Genomic DNA, 21,716 nt, shown 5'->3' on the forward strand with positions numbered 1-21,716 from the left:
TATTAAATTATATATATATATATATATATGTGTGTGTTTTTGTGCATTACATGTCATCTGGTTCCTCCCTGGAGAAGAGTGAATATTTTTTCCAAGAAGGAACTTAAAGGAGGTAAACTGAGGCTGAGGGGGTATTTGAGGCCACTTCTGATTCAAAACACTCTCTATTTAGCTGGCCACTTCCTGTCCACCAGACAGATGGGCTATTGGAGCACAGCCTGTTTCCATGACAACTGCTTTGGATACAGCTAGCTGAAAACCACAGAACACACAGACAGCCAAATAAAATACATAGTCCCAAGTGGCTTTTATTGGAGCTTAAGATGTGTATTTGATACAAAAGGAAACATATCTGACTAACAGTTCAGTAAAGGAAAATAGTATCTTTGCATATAAGAACACTTAAATATGCACATTAAAACCAAACCAGACATTAATAACAAACTAAAAAATTTCCAATTTACATAAATAGATCATTTAGAATGATTTCATTTAAAATTTTAAAAAGATACATTAGAAAACTGACCTTTTGCTATAGTTATAAAAAAAAAAGTCCCATCCCAGTAATAAATATATACACAATAAATGATATAAAAGAGAGTATCAGTTATTTAGAAAACATTTAAAAGCTTTTTCAAAATGAATTAAACTGTACATTTCATCAACGACAACAGAAAGGATGAATATGTTCTCCTCTCAAAGTAACAGCAGTTTATGGGGCATCATATAATGGTTACTGTAACCAAATAAGCTAAATGTAATACTACTTATTTGCTGATTTTCAAAGATTTGTGCATCTATGTTTTTTGGCAAAACTGATATAGCGGTAGCTACAGAACTCTGGTAATCATGAATTACATTAGAACTTTCTGTTATAAATTTGTAGGGTTTCTTGGCATGTTTGTAGAGCATTTCAGTTCATTCACCAACGATTAATATAATGAAACAGAATAATGTTTATAAATCTGTATTGGTTTTTTGTTTAAAAAAAAGAAGAAAGTTTATACTGATTATTTGTGGAGCACAATTTGAAAATACCTTCTGAAGGATTAATCAGAGGGCCTGATGTATGGACCGTATTTGTTCATATTAGGAATGACAGACTTTGGGAAAGTCTGAAACTGAAAATTGGTGAAATGACCATTGTTGGTTAAAAAAAGGGTTGTACCACTACATTTATAAATCATAATACACACACACACATACACACAGTGCTTATGGCACTGCACCTCACGAGTTGCTGAGCAAGGGATAATATACTGTACTCACTAAATACTGCTCAGGGTATTTGTATCAATACAGTGAAGCAAATAGGATTCCCCAAACCCATTTTACTACAGAAGTAACACCCTGTTCATTTGTCCTTTTTAGAGATTAGCGTCTCCAGTGCTATGACTTTAAACAGGAAAACGAAGAGTAAATTGTTATTGTGATCTCTTTCAGAGTCACAAAACGAATGAGAAATAGTAAAAAGCCGCAGCTGTTCGCTCTTATACTCAGGAAAATTAGAAAATATGGCTCAAAATCTTTAAGGTGTTTGGAAGAAACACTTGAAAGAGATACTCTACATTATTTCACTCTAAATTCACAAAGTACTTAAGGCTCATAGACTTGGTCACGCGAAAACTGTTCATTATTCTAAAAGATGACAGCGAGTTGCTGAGGGATCTCTGGTATCCTAATAGAGTAGGAGGAAGGGTCTGTGGACTTGTGTAAACCAGTCTGTAGGATGACTCGAAAATAACTCTCAAATCTCTGTCAGTGTAAGCTTAATCATTCCTCCCATTTCCTCCATCTGGATCTGGAAGGTGTCTTCGTTGGAGTAGTGCTTGATGATGTTATCATCCATGTTTACCATGATCCTGAAATGAAGCAGAGAAGGTGGGACACTATGGTTTAGTTTTAGTCCAGACTGACTGTGGTTCAGTGACTAATCAAAGGACATGTGTGGGATACATTAATAAAAATACATTTGAATAAACTGTATGATCACACCTTATATTAGGGACTTTTGCCTCAATAAACTCCTAATCACTGCTCATTACTAGTTAGTAAGGTAGTTGTTAAGTTTAGGTATTGGGTAGGATTAAGGGATGTAGAATATGGTCATGCAGAATAAGGCATTAATATGTGCTTTATAAGTACTAATAAACATCCAATATCCCAGTAATTTGCAAACATTGGACCCTAAACTAAAGTGTTACCAAATATATATATATATAAACTAAATAAAAAATCTGATGAATACCAATTAAAAAAATTATATTAATAATAGAGAATGAATGTAATGCAAATCATGCTCTTTATACTGTAATCAATTTACAGCTGTGTGTCTTACCCTTTCTTGCATTTCTTGAAGACTTTTCCCATCTTCTCAAGAGGAACTTCATATTTCTCTGAAATCTGGTGGATAGGAGATCCATTAGCAGGCGCCAGAATTAAAACTTTACATTACTGTGTCTATCTGGCATGCATGTTATTGTCATTTACATTGCAATGGATCATTTTAAGCAACTCAGCACAATAATTATGAAGCATTCGTGCAGTAATTCATGGTGAGTAATGCAACCCTATGCACTTATTAAATGGAACATTTGTAGACCCAAGTAATTTTTCAAGCCAACTAGTATCAAAGTTCATCTTATTTCGGGATACAAATGGTTGAGCTTAATGTTTTCCCAACCCCCTTGACGTTATCCTAACATTCCCTTTCCTCATTCTCATAGCTAGCTGAAGTGTTGCAATGCTTGGAAAACATTCTATTACGCACACCACACAAAAACACGCACACTTTCTTATACCTGTCGCGGGACCCTGTATAGGCCATGCCAGCTTTTGTTTTTATTACCTGGATGTGTTTTTGAGGCAGTGTGATTCACATGCTGGCCTCCTGCTATGTTTTAATGCAGACAGCCTGTTGACAGTCAACCCTCTTGCTACATAACTCAAAGTGCCTATTAAATCACTCTGCTTCAGGCTCTAATTTCAGGGACTCTGCATTGACCACATGCAGTTATTGCACTTTTCTGGATCTGTTTTTCTTGTCTTTTTTCCTAAATTTCTCTGGGAGGTGCTGTGCTGCATTAGAAACGTGGCTGTAGTTTTGGATGGGATGTATAATTTTTGGGAGGGAGCTCTCTTGGAAACAGTGTTTGTGTGTTATTGTGGTGCAATTAAAGGATGCATTACTAAACAAAATTATACTGTTACAATGTTTAGAACAGAGAATGTTTTTTTTCTCCATTATTTCTGACTATGTCCTTGAATAACCCTCCACTAAAGGCATTAGAATTGTATTAGTTGAATTAGATTTAGATTTCCTGAAGAAATGTGAGTGGTTCTTGCCTGAGTTAAAACCCAGCACCATGATGTAAGAGTGTTGTGTATGGACAGCAGGGCAGTGTTATTTGCTGAGACCGCGGTCTGGCTTGGTTCAAACCAATTATTATTATTATTTGATCATATATTTAATAATAATAATCTCAAATTATATTATTTAATGGATAGCTTTCGAAGTCGTCTATTTTGTATATATATTTTTTACACAGAGCTCATCAATTCAATATGGGAATGTGTGTTCAAATTCATAATTCCAAATTCATATGTGCTTTAGCAGACTGCACTAATAATGTTGAATGAGGACATTTGGGGAAAGAGAAGTGAACTCACCGCTTCCACTAGGCCTTTTACAGTAGGAGTTTTCAGCATGAGAGCATCAAACACTTCTTCTGTCTCCTTGCGCACATACAGCAAAACTGCAAAGGCAGAAAAATGTGGTTAGCTATATGGTCACTCATGCACAAACTGCAAGCCCAGTTTTCTTGAATGTGAGGTCAGATTTGCAAACCAAAATAAACCAAAGTAAAGTCAAAGTCCTCTGCCAAGACCTTCATGTGGCAGATGATTTGATATGTTTTTCTAATGCATGCCTTTAATGATTTTGTATCTGACATACTGATCCCTGTAGTTGTGGTTTCTGCTCATGTCTATAAACTCTGACCGGTCCCGCCCCCCTCCTCCCCTTTCACCTAAAAACCCGAGAAGGACTGGGCAGCATCCCAAACCATTACTGGGAACACTGTGCTTACAGCAAGGGACTTTCAGTAATGTGGACAGTCCGGAGTACACAGATTACAAACATTACATCCTATTCCAAAGCCGACGTGTTGCCTTTGGCATGAGTATTTTTTTTACATAGATACAAACATCCACACAAACCCACAAATGGCTGACCATGACTGCTATTTAACAGGCAAACAAGCTGGAGATGGCACATCATGTTGGGAGGGCTAGCAGCCTCCAATGACCTGCAAATTTCCATTATTTTTTTTACCGGATCCCACAGATGTTTGGTTCTACATCCTTTGTTGAAGTGACCGAAGCAGCAGTGTTTGCCTCTGAAATGCTGAGACACACTGGTCTATAATTAGGCCCTTTCAGGGTACAAAAAAAATACTCTGTTCCAAAACCTATAGTCAGCTACCTTACTAGTACCTACTACCTACATAGGCAACTGGCTTCTAAGGCAGCATCCTAACGTCATGGAACCTCATAAGTGACGATCTGGAGCACTTGGTAGAGTGACTTCGCGTGTCACATAAGTAGTGCCACTCACATGCAATTGGTTCCAAAGTTTGTTATTAGCATATTGCAAAACAAACGCTGCAATACTCTTAAGCATAAAATTAATGACATAGCACACAAATACAGGGCAAAATAATCCAAATGAAAAACAATATTTGAACATTTATTTTTATTAGATTTTTTACAATTATTAGATCATATTTATTATATTATTGAATGTTATTATATTTTATATACTATTTTATGGATACTTTTCAGTTCTGAACAAAGTATAGTCAATCGTCCGCCATCTTGATTTTTTTTACTGAACTTGTTGCAGTGCATTATGGGATTGTCTTCTCCATGAAGGATACATGTGATGTTGCCTTTAAATATGTCTAAAACAAGGCATCTTATGAGGTATCCACCATAGGCAGCACACTAGGTTTTGAAACAGAGCAAATGTGTTTTGAATTAGGGTGTTTTTGTGTGCGGTTATTCGTAAGCAACCAAATGGCATTGCACCATAACAGCGCTAATACTATAGTGCCAACAATACTGAAATAAACACAGAAATACCCAAAGATCTGTCTCATCCACCAAATCACATACAACCCAGTTCCAGTTAAAACACACCTCTTTTGGGCTCATCCATCCTTGCCAGCTTATTGGGAGGTGATCCAAACTCCTCCTCGGAATAAGGTAATCTCTTCATAGCTGAGCTGAAGAACATGAGGGAAAGAGGAAAAGTGAGGAGACGAGGAGGGAGATGCAGTAGATGAGTGTAGTTCTGAGAAAACCACCATCCCAATAGGAAAAACGAGGCGAGTACATCATTACCAATTACACAAACAGCACCTGCACATTTCCTGGAAACGCTATACTCCAGGGAAAAGCTAAAGGCCGTTTGCTCTATAATGCACATTTTGAACCCTTCCCCTGTCTTGAACAAGCATTCCGAACACAAATGAGCTCAAAGAAGATAAGAGACAGAAACGTACCCCTCCTCTGAGTCCTCCGGTGAGAAAGGCTATAATGAGAAAAGACACAATACAGCATTAACAAAAAATATAGAACCATTTTTACAGTTAATTTACCATTCATTAACAAAAACCTTTAATATTTCAGAATAAAGAGGCATTTTATGGCGCTTTTCCACTACACAGTACCAGCTCGCCTCGGCTTGGCTCGGCTCGACTCGACTCGGCTCTGTTTGGTTTTCCACTGTGTAAAAGTTGTACCTGTACCTGCTTCCAGGAATTTTTTTTCGTACCACCTCCGGCGAGGTTCTAAGCGAGCTGAGGCGATACTAAAATGTGACGTGAAAACACGACAGACTGCTGATTGGTCAGAGAGAATCGTCACTATTCACTGCGTCATCATTGTACGCGCCAGACGGAGTATCCTGAATAAAAAACAGCAAAAACAAAAACATCCAAAAACAGCATACACTCGATTTTCTCCATTGTCCTGTGTGTGTGGGTAGCAGGTGTGTCTCGCGCGTCTCGCGTAGAAGATTAAGTCACGGCAGTTTCCTGCGCGTCGCTATGACGACCAGGTACTATTGTGGAGGTACTATCTGCAATGGAAAACGGAGCGAAAAGCGAGGCGAGTCGAGTCGAGTTGAGCTGGTACTGGTAATGGAAAAGCGCCATTAGAGTTATTCCTCATGGTGAATAAAGAGATAGAGCCCAGTTACATATTGTATTAAAACTGAATGTTGCTTTTTAAGTCTGGCCTATAATAACAGAATATACTGTATAAATATACACTAACGTTCAAAAGTTAAGTGTCAGGGTTATGTTTTGTTCTGTCTTAGTTTTCATTGTGTTCAGTGTCTATTTTCCTTTGACCCAGTTTTCCCGTTTATCTCACTGATTCATCCCATTCACATATTAATTAACTCGTTAGCTCCTTTGTTTGCCCTCTGTACTTAAGCCCTTAGTTTGTCTGTTAGTCTGTTCCTTGTCCTGTATTGTTTAACGTCTACGTTGAAGTGGTTGTTCTATTCCGTGTTTCCAAGTTTATCTCCTGCGTGTTTCCTTGTTTGAATTTACAATTAAAAGACTATTATTGACTTATTACTTCCAATGAGAGAAATTCCCGAATCCGTTCCTGTGAGAGAAGATCCCGAGCCTCCTCTCGAGAGGGTAATTCCAGAGCTCAGCCCAGAGAGCGTTTCACTGTCCATAATGGCTCTGGTATTTATGTGTGTCTGGGCCACATCCACTCCAGCCCCTGAGCACAGTCCAGTGTCGGCTCCAGCCCATGAGCCCGCTCTAGAGTATGCTCCACATATGAGTCCGCTCCAGTTCACAACCCCATACCTTCTTCCAAGAAAGTTTGGGGGGAGGGGGGGAGTGGCTGTATGTCCCCAGCCATAGTAGCCGAGCTAAGCTCCAGTGTCAAGGCCACGGAGGCCGATCCTTCCTGGCTCCTGGCACTACCGGCGCCTCCCTGGTTTCCTGAACTTCCGGTGCCTCCCTGGCTCCCTGAATTGCTGGTACCTCCCTGGCTCCTGTATTACCGGTGTCACCCTTGAGGCTTCCTAGCCTGCCAGCACCGCCCTGGACACTTGCCCGTTACCTTCCACCACTCCAGGGTGCTCAGTTGAACTCTTTTGGGGTTTTTGATCCATCTTAGTTTTCATTGTGTTCAGTTGCTATTTTCCTTTGACCCAGTTTTCCCGTTTGCCTTATATCAGTAACATACCGTGACACTAAGATTCTTCTTCTTTTTTTAAGAAGGACTCATTAACATGATAAAAAGTGGCAGCAAATACTTTTACATTGCTACAAAAAATCAAAGAAATTCTTTAATCAAAGAATCCTGAACATTTTTGTTATCAGTTTCCACAAAAATATTAAGCATCACAACTGTTTTCAACATTGAAGAAATGTTATTTGAGCACCAAATTAAAACATTTTGTTTTGTTTTTCTTAAGGATAATGTGACACTGAAGACTGAAATTTCAGCTTTGCATCAGAGGAATGCATTTAAATTGTAATAATATTTCAAAATATTACTGTTTTTACTGTATATTTAATCACATAAAAGCAGCTTTGATGAGCATAAGAGACTTATTGCAATACCCCAAACCTTTGAACGATAGTGTACAGGATATTTACATGAAGCTCACATTAGAAAGACTTTAAAATGTTACATTTTAATTTTACTTAATATATTTTAATGTAGGTGGAAAATTAAACATTCAGCTGAAATTTCAGCTTCTAAAATTCTTTATTTTTTTCCACAAAAATCTGTTTGAGATGAAACTACTGTATAACCCTGCAGGGCCACCACAGTCGCCCTGCTGAAGACCCAATGGGTTAAACCATTAACACATGCTAATACATTTTAACCTACTTGTGATGATTAATGATTTAAATGATCAACTTTCTTTTTATGTAATCTTTTATTTTAATTTTTTATGCAGTTCCTGCATACTGCAATGTAAACTCAATACAAAAGTTGTCAGACCCCCAGAGCATAAAGCAGATCATTCAGAACATCTGAATCAGCACAGGTGCATTGCATAAGCACATAAAATTACATTAACATTCTTCCATGGCTCTAAACTAGCTTAATTTGTGTGACACTAGAAAAGTATGGCAAAGTTCACATTTCTTGTTCATTTTGTGTGATTTAGTGAAAAGTAAATAGCCAGAAGGTTTATTTTTGGCTCTAGATACACTCATCAATGTCACACAACTACTGATGATCAAAGGTCATGTTTAAGGACAGTGTCTAACATTTGCTTTCCTACAGAACAGGGAGTCATGTGATTTTTGCCATATGGGTGAACAGGTTTGTGAGTCAAAGGTGGAGGGTGAAGTAAAAGGAAGGGTTCTACCAAGAAACTGAAATGATTTAAAAATAAATTCCAGGTCTAAGAACTTTAAAGTTAAAAGACATGTGATCCAGTGATGGGTACCATTGATGTTTATGGTATTTGGTAAACTGAATGGTACTCTGAACAAAGCTGGCAGGACAAATTAGACATGTTTTGATTCGTTAAGAAAGCGTGTGTGGGCTTAAGATAAGATTCCTTGCCAAGAACTTTCTGATAACAGCCAAACCCATGCCATAAATGCCAGATTTTATAACTGTGAGAAACGACTATATTCCTTCCAACTGACTGCATCATTCCGGTCACCGTGACCCAACGACAATCTGCTATTTCTGTGAAATGTTACAGTAGTCTGCGCTCACACATGCATAAAAAGCACTGAAATGATGTTGATGTGCTTTTACGCCAAGCCACTTACATGTGGAGGATAGGGAAATGGAATGATTATGTTAGGGGCTTCGTCATAGTGCTAATGACATTAAGATCATTAATCATTTTGGCAAGAGACCACAAATTTTAATATATAAAAAAAAATCATTTTGTTTACACTATTAAGGGCATTTTAATAGGTCGAAAAAACATTGCAGTGTCAGGTTAATTTTCTTAATTTGATGTGATTGGAAATAAAAAATGTAATTCAAAAACAAAATAAAAATTCACTGAGGTTTGATTAGGTCAGGTGAAATGATAAAAAAAATTATTGATAAGAAAAATAATAAGAGGTTCATTTTCCAAATATATAATAATTAATTATAATTATAAAAATAGTTTTTTATTATTATTATTTTTTTTATTTTATATTTATTACTAAATAACATTGTCATTTAATACATTTTAATTATATAATGTATTTATAATGCTTAACATGTTTATCACTGGTTCTCTGGGACACACACACACTTTTAATTATTGTTTGACTGATTGATTGATTGACTGATCTGTCAACAATCTTTCTGTTCCAAGCCACTGAGTGCGTTTTCATGCATTTTACACTGTTTGTGTTTAATAACCCGTATTGTATAAGTTTATGTAAACACGTAAAGCAGTGTTCTTCTTATGGGGAAATGTCATAAACTGTTTAAACAAAAGCCAATTTGCCCTGTGGCTCTTTGCCAATCACCCCGTTCTCGCACCGGCATTCTGGTGACATTCATTTTTCTCTGATTGGACCATCGAGGATAAGCCTAACAGATAAGATATGGGGGTAATGCAGAAACTGGAGTTAATGAGGTCAAAATCATTCTGAACTATATGATTGTGCTCACATGCTGCAAAAATGTACATTATCGTACATTCTCCTATCTTTGTATCTTATCACCAGTGCTCACATGCAATGTTTCACAACACACACTGCACCTGTACACCTGTAGAGCACAGAGCATTTGAGTTTCATAAGTCTGCCAATGATGTAAATGTTAAAAAGCTGTGAATATCAATCTTGCCCCTTTTTTTTGGTCTATAAACCTGATGCGTACTTACTGACCCCCAAAGAGGTAATCTGAAACGTTGTAACTTATGATATTTACTATATATCTGATATGTTCAAATGTGAAATATGTGCACACACAAAAAAAAACTTTTTGCACACAATGTTAAGGAATGGTACTCACATGACGCTGGAAGGTGGAGAAGTGGATGTCGGGGATAAAAAGGACAGGCTGCGTCTCGTATTCTGTCATTGTCTTGAAGACAGTGATGTCGCTGCGCTTGTGCAGGAGGGGCACCTTGACATCTGGCCCAACTGAGAAAAATGGGGCAAGAATAAAGTGAAAAACAAGTCTCTCCAGAGCTCAGACTTACATTTTCAACGAAAGTACCATCGGGTCAGTTCAAATGTGTCGAAGTAAAAAAACCTGAAGGTGTGCTTACAGTTTCCCAAAGCAGGGTTGACGTCAGGGCCCTTGCTCTTCCTACGGGACTGTTTCCTCTCCTCATCACGGATTTTGCGTTCTGCACCCTTGTCGCAGAAGACCTTAATCTGGCAGAATGCGCGGTGGATGGGTTTATTACTGCGGTTGTTGTAGCTGTAGGTGTCGATCTGCAGGTTGAGCGGAAGGCCCTTCACTCCCTTCTGAGAGGAGAAGTCTGTGCTCAGACAATTCACTGAGATAAAGATCTAAGGAGAGAAGAGAGGGAACAATTAATGTTACAATGTTTGTTACATCATTTGTTACAAATCAATCCTTGGAAATAGAGAGTATTGTTGCGTTCAGTCCAACTTTTCTTTTTTTTCGTCTATTTTCGTCAAAATGATTTATTCTTACATTTTCAACAAAACAAAAAAAGTGCAGTAAAGTAAAATAGATGAAATATTAAATTAAAACCAAGAGAAAACCTCAAAATGCACAGAATGCAATTAAAAAATAGTTTTTAGTCAAAAACTTTATTCAGTGTGTGGATAGCGTTGTTTGTTTTGAACTTATAAATTCTGTTTTCTGTAAATGCTCAGGGTAAAACATTTGTGAGAGGTGAAATGGGAACACCAGAGTGTCATGCTATTATTTGTATTGTATGTCGCCCCCTTTTGGTAACAAAATAGAATCACAATTCACAACAAAGTTTAAAGACTATTAGAGCATTCTGGAAGTGCTCTTCCATCACTATCTAATAAATATTAGTTTATGATGTGATGAAATAAATATAACTTTAATACAAACTGTGGAATTGCATTTTTATTACTGTTTCAATTAATGTTTTTTTACTATGGAATATAACTTTCATTCCATTTTTTATTTTTTTACAACTCAGCATCCTGCTTATTAATTCAAATTCAGACACAGAACTGAAGTATATATATGGAAGTTTGAGTATATATATATAGTATATATATATTATATATTATAATGAGTATATAGTATATATGAGTATATATATATATATATATATTATTATTTTTATTTTTTTAAATACATGCACTTCCCTTTATAAATTTGGGGTCGGTAAGATTATTTATTTATTTCTTTTCATTTTTTTTTTTTATTATTTTTTTTTTATTGGAAAGGCATCTCTTATGCTCATCAAGGCTGACATTTATTTGATCAAGAATACAGTAAAAAAATAAAAAAATATTGTGAAATATTATTACAATGTAAATGTATTAATAATGTAAATTGCAAATAAATGTAGTAAAATATCATTTATTCCTGTGGTGGTGAAGCTGATTTTTATTACTTTATTTTTTATTACTTTTATTTTATTGCCATTACTCCAGTCTAATATGCTGATTTGGTTCTCAAGAAACTTTCTTAAATTTCTTATTATTATCATCAGTGATGAAAACAGTTGTGCTGTTTAATATCTTTTGTTGGAAACCATGATACATTTTTTTCCAGAATTCTTTGATAAATAGAAAGTTCAAAAGAACAGCATTTATTTGAAATACTCTTTTTAGTAACAATGTAAACGTCTTTACTGTAACTTTGATCAACTCAAAACGTCCTTGCTGAATAAAAATATAAATTTCTTTATAAAAACAAAATCATACTGACCCCAAACTTTTGATCTGTTGTGTATATATAAAGCTCTCGATCATCATCTGTTTATTCCTACCACTGTATCACCAATGCAAAATTTACTTAACTTTATCCATGACAATACAGCATCTTACGTAATAATGGATTAACAACAAAAAGCCTGAGACAAAATGAGAATTACAAACAAATGGGCATTCAACTAATCAAATATTTGCACAAGCGTTCACTAAATGCCTGTAATGTCTCAAAAAGTCCACTAGGGCGCGCCACAAGAACATTCCAGCCATCCTTGTTTTGCCCTGATCTCTCTCTCTTCAAGTTCTGTTTCTCACCCAAGTGCACAGAATCCAAACCACGCCCACATCCGACACTGCCAACAGTGTTAGACACTGTAGACTGAGCACACGGATGAGTATCCTACAGCGCAGGCCTATCTTATGATCTGCATCCTGGTTATAGGACAACACTGCACACTGCAAAATACTCAATTTCATTCTTTAAACTATGAATTGTTTACTTTAATGGGACAATTATAATTACATCAATACACAAATGCACGTGACTATTCCTTTAACAGCCTGCTACGATCCTTCAACTTACACAGATGAAAAACCAAAACTAATCAGACAGAGGTAGAAGATTTTAACCAAAATCTGTTCGTCACTTGACGACGGGTTTAACCCGACCAGTCTGGACACACTCGTCGAACAGGATTCCATCAGCCTTCCTGTCACAGTGCTCACTGCTCCCCCGTTTATGTTTCCTCATTCTTAACGCTATTGTTGGGCGCGTCTCCTCATTAACACGTCGGTTTCGCCCAAAATAGGGCTGTCAGGCCTAATGGTCTGAGAACAAATCGTACACTAAACATTTGAACATACTCAAAGTCAGCGAACTACAAATATCTCCATCAGTCCAGCATCTGCATCTGAAGACAACTGAACTAAAAGCTTTGATCAATGTTGGAAAACACCAACGACCAGCTCAAGTAACTAAGCTTGACCAAAATAATCTTGGAAAGCCCGTTCTTCCCTCTTTCTTTTGATTTTTCTTATGGGTCACAGCACACTTTGTTTGTGGCTCCTGAATAAATCCTTTATGTACAAGTTTGTGTACAAGTGTTGAGCATCAGGTTTATTTTGAGTGTAAATCTCCATGTCAGTCATACTTTTCCTAAAATGTTACGTCTATTTTAAGATTATTTATCCACATACCAAAAATACATACAATACCAAGAATTCTAACAGAAGGAAATTATTTACCTTTAGCCTAAATCGAAAGCCTTTCAACAGAAAGCCATTTTCACTAATCTCATATTCATTTCTTTAGATATCAAGAGGTGAAACAAATAAAAAGAGCAATAATGTTGTTTATTGATTATAAACTATGAAAATAGTGTTACAAATGCCCAAAAATGTCTTTACCTTTGCTTCCTCACTGATGTCCCATGTGAATGAAATGGCGTTATATGAAATCTCCTCAATATTACTGATGGTGTTGAAACTTTCTTTGTAGTCCGCTGTGGGAGACAAGAGAGGCTTGATTAATGAGTATTTTGAGAATTCATTTGGTAAATGGGGAAGGAAATATTTAATTTGTATCATATTTTTAAATCTCAGTTGCAGAACTGAGTATAGTAGACTCTAATTACATGTTTATGAGCTTTTTAGATCAAATCAAGACAGTTAAATGTAATCAATTCAACATAATGGAACAACTGTTGTAATACAACATTATAATAAATCTGTAATGTAATATTAAGTCTCAAAAGGTATTATTCCCTCAGAAGTCGACTTTCATTGAAAGCAAGATAATGCTGTGTACCCTTTCAAGCTTTACAATGTTCATCTTTATTTGTTGTGTCATTGATGGCTCTCCCCTTGCCCTATTGTCTTGTCCCCACCTGCAGCCCCCCTTCCTTGCATCCAGTTTGTCTGTGTTTGCAATCTGTATCGTTACTCCACCCTGAACTGCACTGTACCCAAAGAGAATTGAAAGTGTGACTAGGATCAGTGAGATCAGAGGTGTACTGATATCCTCACCGATATCAATGCATCTCTGTTTGGCCGTGTGCTGTCTCGAGTGCCAGTATTTCCAGTGCTTGAGTTGGTCATCTCTGGTTTTCTCCTCTCCAAACACTACCATCACAACACTCTGAAAAAAAGCAAAGTGTTACTGCTTTCCATTATAGTGTACACACTCAAACAAGTGCTCATACATTCAGCGCTCCAAAAAGTATTTACACACTTAAGTCACACTTAAATATACACTGATTTGATTGGAAAGTATCTGGAAAGTATCTAGTCTCATCATACTAGACTAGAATATGTGGCATCTGCAAAACAAATGATAGTAGAGATTTTTTTCAGAGCCATTTTTGGTGTGTGTGTGTTCGCGCACGTGTGTGGTTCAGGTATTCTCTACATTGTAATACAGAAATGTTTGATCTTGTGGGGAAATTGTTTTGGTCCCCATGAGGAAAACAGCTTATAAATCATATTAAATGATGCATTTTTGAAAATGTAAAAATGCAGAAAGTTTAGGGCTGTGTTTATGGTTATATGGGATATTATACAGTCAGTACAGTATAAAAATCATTATGTCAATGAAAAGTTCCCATAAAACATGAAAACCCAATGTGCGTGCATGTGTGTGCGTGTGTGTGTGAATTGTTTTAAAGTGTAGATGAAGTGTCCAAATACAGTTTGGGGCCAAAAATAATAATAAAAATAATAATAAAAATCTTATTTTCGAACTAATCTTACCCTGACTTTACAGATGGGGCCATGCATCAGTTTGCCATTGTCGGTTTCCCTGAGGGTGATGGGATAGAACTGGCCCTTGTTGAGGTACGTCATTGTGCCATCACCAGACTTCTGTCTGAGAGACTTGGAGGCTTCCAACGTGTATTCAAAATTATTACTGTTGACCAAACACAAAAAAAGGGGGTCACCACATACAGTAATACATGTTTGCACCATCCGACAAAATACACCCATGACAATTTCCCTGTTTGCTATTACACAGAACAGCTCATCATATTTGTTTTAGGCTCACTTTCATTTGCCCATGGGCCATGTGCACCTGTCAGGATCCACCAGTGACCCTATTCTGTTTGCACACACTCAGCTGATAAAATCTGCTGACTCCCAGGAGACTCTTAAAGGGAATGAGGTTTTTCTCGGGGGTTGTTTTTGGCAGTAAACGTTCGCTTACCTTGACACTGTATCAAAAGTTCCGTAGTCCTCCTGCGAGACCATGCGTAACTGGAGATCCCCTGGGAACGAGAACACCTGTAGTGCACAAAAGAGGGGCGAGAGGGCCTGGCATTAGCGCAAACAACCACCACGCTGCCACACATTCAGTCAGTGAGAGAAAGCTGATTGCTGAGCCAAAGAAAAAACAAACGGCTCTCCCAGCTCCCTGTGTGTGTAAGGTTTTTGTGGAACTATCATTTCTAAGGAAATCCTCCCTCCAGGTTTAAAGAGCAGGTAGAGAGAGGGAGCGGGAATGAGAGCGGGCAAGAGAGAGAGAGGGAGGGAAAAGGCCCTGGCTATTATGTGAGAGGAAAATACAGCACTTTATTGTGTAAGAGAGACAATGGCATAATGACATGCTAGCTGCTATTTTGGCATGTTCAAATAAAAATAGGGAGGGGGCTCAATACAACAATGTCTTTAGAGTCGCCAGGTAAATGAAGTATTGTTGAGGGTGGGAGACAGGAGATGTGTGTGAACTCACATCTGAGTTCTCTGGGAAGGTCGAGTCTGGGGTGCGTGGCTGTGTGTTCGGGCTGAACTGGTTGTGGGGGAGCTGACGGTCAAACCCCACCGTGTGACTGTCTGGTTCTGAGCAGTGGGGGTTGGGGACTGTGACGGAGAAACCGTGGGATGAACCCTCTGTCTTCACCGAGTAGTTCGGCACAGCCGCGATGGACACCGTCACCGTAGTGTCAGGTGAGGGGAAAAGGCCTCTCTTGTCTTGTTGGTTCCCTGGAAGAACGATATTTACGGGTACTCCTTTCAGAAGCTGAAGTCTGTTCTCCGACGGCATTGACGTCTCTTGGAGAGGGGCCATCATGTTCCTGTTGAGAATGTAAATAACAAATTATACAATCTAAATGTTTGTTTTTAAACATTTCAACGACCTACAAGCACATGCACATGCCTTAGTTTAAAGTTTAACAATTACTTTTCATTCGTTTTTTTACGAAATGTTTCCTGGTTTTAAACAAGATTAAAATATTGTAGGAATTATTATAAATGATCACAGCACTAGCAAACCACAACCCTCCAACGATCCAATCAGTTTTCAATGGACAAAATCAAGTCCATTGTCCTACATTTAGTCTTGTTCGAGAAATCGTTTCAGATTTACGGCAGGCAGAACGGCAACATTAAACTCTATGCGCATGCTATTTGAAGCTTTTAATATAAAGTGCACATATGCTTGGAACAGTTTAGCTTGTGCATGTTTTTGTTACTATAAAGTCACTGACTTGGCTTCTGCGTGCTCGGCAAACAGACCAAACAAATCAATCATATAAATGGTTGTCGACTATTTTCTTAAAAGATTATTATTGACTGTAACTGCATCCTAAAAGACAATAATAAAAAGAAGGGTCTCAGTGTGGGAAAAATGGCATTCATTATTGCATCTTTGATGAGAGCTTCACCTTTTGTTGGGATCCACATCAGAGCCCAGGACGTCAGTCTTTTGCTGGGATATTGTTCTCTTTTCCCGTGGCACCTGGGGAAAGTAAACAAACTCTATGTTAGCCTGACCACATCCAATAGCATCAGCTTTACCCATTATATCTGTCAGTGAATATATTTAACAGACTTAGATGTCAGATTTCATTAAATTCATCCTTAGTTAAATAGAACTCAAATAATAATCATACTTATATAAACATTAAATAAGGTTAGTTTTTTTAAAAGTTCCTCCTTCCTTCCTTCCTTCTGTAAAATAATAATTATATGATGTTTCCATTGGTCTGTTTTAAGATACAGTCAAACCAAAAATTATTCAGACACCAGATATAATTTGTGATATTTTTTTACTAGTGGGTGCAGGATACTATAGTTCATTTATGTAAGTGAGGATAGCAAAATAAAGTACTGTGACATTATACCCAAAAATTCTTCATACAATGAGACCAGTTAAACATACTTTGACCCAACCAAGTGTTTTTTCTTTAATTGATAATGCAAACTTATTACACCACAGACAGAACAAAATTAAGCATTTCTTGGTTATTGGTTGACCTAAATTGGTATTATCTAATTGTGAACTTAAATTTAACAGCTGACAGCTAACCTAATTCATTTGTGAGACAGTCTAACAGACGGATGGCCAAAACCAGTGAAATATCAACTGATTTGATAACTCTGAGTTCTTGTCATATTTTATTACCATTTTATCAACTATAGCGAATGAACTGTGATAATGTGAGAAATGTTGAAGGTGTAGGAATACATTTTGGTTTGACTGTATTACTAAAAACTAATTTTTAAATAATTAATAAGGTTACACTTTATTTTAAGGTGCCCTTGTTACAGTGTAATTATAGTACTGAGTAAGTATCATTAATTAATGTGCTTACTAATTAGGGTTAGGGTTTAGTTTAGTTGCTTGTAATTATGATAATTACTGTTACTACTATGTTAAGCACATGTAAGATGTGTTACAGGGACACTGTAAAATAAAGTGCTACTGGTAATAATTTATTAATTAAAAATTAATGTAATATAAAATCATTCTTTGTATTTTTGTTTGCTTATTTAACCTGATATTTTATTGTGTTCATTGATTGAATTTTATTTTGTTCATATTTAGTGCTTTTGTTCATATTAAAAAACTTTGGGTTTATTATTACTATCATTGGTCTTAATCTTCTCTTCTTCTTCTTCTTTTACCTTGTAGTAGTCGTATAGCAAACCCAGAGCTGCGGCACTGTCCTCATCTCCATTAATGCTCATCATGGCCTTGGTGGCGGCTGTGAGAGGGTTCTCCAGGAACGACTTCCAGGCCTCATCCTCACTTGTGTAAGGCCGGCGCTGGTTGTAAGCCGTCTCATTCGGTACCACGAGCACAGGCCGCTTACTGTGAGGAACAGATCAGAAAGAGCCATCAGTACAAGACTAAAAGATAAATGAATCTCCGGGCAGAGAAACAATCAAAACAGTTAAAAGGAACGAAAAGATGGACGATGAGCTTCAACAATCTGAAGATGTTTTGGCGATATTGCTGGTGTTAAAGTTAACAGAAGAGCAGGTTGTTGTGAAAGGCCTTCTTTATCTCAGGATCTGTGACAAAAACTGCGCCAAACAACAAATCTCTGCACAGACCGCAGCTTCCCGTTTGACAAACATGTTTCACTGGCTCTTCCAGTAAGACAGCAAGTAAAGTGTCAAAAGGAGATCTGGTGACTTTTCACTGACTGTGACAAAGTTCATTAAGAAAAACCGGTTATGGCCTTTTTCGTCATCATTAGGTCATTCTCATGAGTACCATCATATATTTTTTAGACAAAGGTGGTTCACAGAGATTGAATTTCTCATAGCGAGTGTCATGGCAGACCAGCAAACCCAACATAACGGAATGTAGTTTTAAGAGTTTTTTAGGCGAGAATGTATTTGCCGATTTAAAAATGTGCGTCGACGTTTTCAGAGATGTGAGCTCCAGGCCGTCAGCAGCCGTTTATCGCTCATGTACCCGCCAAGAACAGTTTTATCTCAGCCAGTCCTTTGGGAATTTGCCACTGGCTCTTATGTAGACAGTGTTTAAACATGAGGTATAATTAATTTTGGGTATATCAAACAAGTAATCTTTGCTCTTATTAATCAATTACTTGTTCCAGATGTCACGGTCAATCCCCTTAACTGTTAAAAGGAAGCGTTCCTTCAATGCTAGTTCAAAAGTGACATTTTAGATTTAGTAACCGAGGCTTGGGCTCAGCTGTTAAACTGTCAATTTGAGATTTGAATCCATGGCGGAAGGAAGTAGCTTAGCACAAAATACCTTTTTTAAAGACACCCTGTTTTTTTCTTTCCTTATTTTTTCTTTTTTTTTAATTACACACTTGTGCCGTCAAACTGTTGTTTAAATGCAATATCACGTTATCGCACGGCCAGTGTGATATTGCTCATATCTATGTGTTGAAATATCTGACAATAAAATAAAGGCAAAAGTATAATTTATTTCTCAACTTGGGTGGGGGAGAACGGTGAGGTTAAGGTGGGGAACTCTGCCATCAATTAAATGTGACTTTTTAAAATTAAATCTACCGTATTTATGCACATACATTTATTCGAGAGGATCAAGTTTTAGAGTATAAACTTAGAACATGCCTTTTAAATTTTATTTAGGAATGGCTTCAACTTGATGATGGTTAGATCTTGGTTTACCTGTCACACAACACTGTAGTAGCCTAGAATGAATCCATTTAAAGTTGCTATGACAAAACTTTGCATCCAGAATTGTTTAACGCAAACGGATTATGGGTAATTTGATAACTAATTGTACCATTCTTTCTCCTTGTTTGATTTTAGTTTTGCAACCTGATAGATCCGTTATCCTGGGACAATAAACCTTGTGGACACGCAATCCCACTTCTAAAACAAAAGAGGTGACCAAGCGCAAAATTACTAATGATGTGTTTACATCCGCCAAACTCCAAACACTAACCAAGGAGAGCTTTCCCTTCAGGATTCACAGATACAAGGTCTCACATTTCTTACACTATGGTTATGGTCGTCAACAAAGTTCTGTTTGCATGTGGAAAACCTCACCAATGGGCAAATATTTGGGGTATATACTTTGGTGTTTGATGTTCTATAGAACAGTTGAACCAATTCTGAGAATTAAAAAAAATAACTTTTCCTAAAAGGTCGCCTGAGATTCTGTTTAGATCTGCATGCTTTAAACAATGTACAACAGGCTTAAACAATGTTCCTAAGAAATTACCAACGCCTATAGAGCAGGCTGTTCCAATCAACTCTTCTTACAAAACAAAATTTGACAAAATTTAACTTGATCAATCATAAAATAACATTCTTATAAAAAATGATCATACACGTACTGCAAATACAACATTATCTAAAAACCTAACAATTTCAGCTGATATGTATCACCAATTATTACCTTTCCAAAAACACAGATGTTGGTTCCAGCTGTATTTACATAAGCAGCCTTTTAATAAATTCTTACAAAGCTTCCACAAATTTCCCATTTAGACTCGATGTAATTTCACTCCAAACAAGGAATATCAATACACAAAAACACAAATAACACGCAAATCTATCAAACAGAGAGCTGTGCTCGTAACTCCCGCGGCAGGTGCATACACCTGTACCGGAGCAGGTCTGAACATGACAGGTGAACTGAAGAGCCCAAACCGCACAACTGTGTAGTGGAATCGGCTCTCGGCTGTCAGACAGACTCCTCGTGGTAAGCCACATATTTTCCAGAATTACTGAGACGAGTCAGACTAGAGAAGCTAATCTTTGTCAGTTCCAGCAAATAAAGCAGTAAATAGTGAGTAATATTTCAATCATAAGATCCTTTTCTGTTGATCATCCCTCGGTAAACTATGGACCTACAGAGGTGAACTTACTTGTCATGATCCTGTGACATCTCTTATGGTCGAACTGGACTTTCTAGTTGGTACTGTAAATCCGATCCTTCTTCTTCTTGTATGGAACAACGCTTTCAGAATGGGATGAGGGCTGCGTTAGAATTGCCTGTATGAGAACGGGTTTTGTTGGCTTTTCTCGCTTTTTTGGATATACTGAGAAATTGGGGCCGGTTTTACCTGTGACAGGGCACTGGATTGGATTACACCTGTGAGGAGGAGCTTAATATTCAACGATTCTCATTGCTTATGGTCCTGCCTGTTTAACCTAAAATAATCTGATCAAATTAACGGTGCAGTGTGCAGTGTGATATATATATATATATAATTTTTTTATTTTATTATTTTAGCACCACATAACAACAAAATCTTTAAATAAAAACAAATTCCAGAATGATCTTAAAATAGTTCAGGGCTAAATTTAGCTGTAAATTTACATACAATTTTAACATTTTGCAATCATGTCTGATTTAAATTTAACATAAATAATACTTGTTTACATTTAATACAATTGTAGATTACTTTTATAAATGTACAAGTGGGAGAACCATTTTAAACCATCAGTATGGCTAAGACTTGGGACAACAACATTGGGATAAAAAAAGAAAAGAAAATTCAGTGTCACAGAAATCATGGAAATGTTTAAAATGCTGTTTTGTCTTACTGCATGCTAAAAACAGACTGAGTTTGGTGAAAAACCTAAAAACTAGTAGTTAAAGTTGTTGATGAAGTATGATGTTTCTGAAGATAAGCAAAAATAGTCTAAAAAATCTCTGTTTTACTCACATGTAATTAGAATTTCACTTAAATTGTAGGTCTACACTGTTGAGAGTGAGAGTAACAGACACATTTAAACAATTGATATGTTATTTTGCTGTAAAATTAGTTTTCATGTTGTAAATCTTATGCAGCAGGTCGACAGCATTTCTATTCACATGCATGCATGTGCCTTTAGTTTCCTGTGATTTGTGTGCATAACAATATTAGGTGTTGCCAATACAACACTTAGTCCACTGTGTTCATTTAGCATATTAGGATCAGCCCAATTCAAACTGCTGTTAACACCCACACCAACCCAAAACTGAAGATTAGAGCTCTTTAACTGAAAAAAAAGGGTTTAATGCAAATATATTTATCAAAGCTGGTCAATTACTTTATATAACATAATACTATAGAATTATATAGAATAATAAGG

The 21,716-nt window shown here is 36.9% G+C and overlaps 1 protein-coding gene across 1 annotated transcript; it reads right to left on the minus strand.

The window, feature by feature from the left end:
* Positions 1 to 288: 288 nt before the first annotated feature.
* Positions 289 to 20,642, minus strand: grhl1 (grainyhead-like transcription factor 1). Its single transcript, XM_084096491.1, has 15 exons — positions 20,504 to 20,642; positions 17,805 to 17,991; positions 16,562 to 16,635; positions 15,628 to 15,970; positions 15,103 to 15,179; positions 14,652 to 14,808; positions 13,929 to 14,040; positions 13,311 to 13,405; positions 10,283 to 10,529; positions 10,024 to 10,154; positions 5,565 to 5,593; positions 5,200 to 5,285; positions 3,670 to 3,755; positions 2,339 to 2,403; positions 289 to 1,862 (listed from the first exon to the last, which is right to left on the minus strand). The coding sequence occupies exons 1-15, from the start codon at positions 20,521 to 20,523 to the stop codon at positions 1,748 to 1,750; spliced, it is 1,824 nt and encodes a 607-aa protein (XP_083952617.1). The 5' UTR covers positions 20,524 to 20,642; the 3' UTR covers positions 289 to 1,747.
* Positions 20,643 to 21,716: the final 1,074 nt, after the last annotated feature.

Source organism: Abramis brama, assembly GCF_963993115.1.
Source record: "Abramis brama genome assembly, chromosome: 21".
Classification (NCBI taxonomy): Eukaryota; Metazoa; Chordata; class Actinopteri; order Cypriniformes; family Leuciscidae; genus Abramis; species Abramis brama.

Excerpts from the sequence above, each read along its gene's own strand:
- grhl1 (XM_084096491.1), bottom strand. The coding sequence starts at position 20,523 with ATGTCACAGGATCATGACAA. Across the intron at positions 14,809-15,102 it reads ACTTTTGATACAGTGTCAAG|TAATAATTTTGAATACACGT; the intron begins GTAAGCGAACGT and ends TTTGGTCAACAG. Across the intron at positions 3,756-5,199 it reads GATGGATGAGCCCAAAAGAG|TTTTGCTGTATGTGCGCAAG; the intron begins GTGTGTTTTAAC and ends CTGCCTTTGCAG.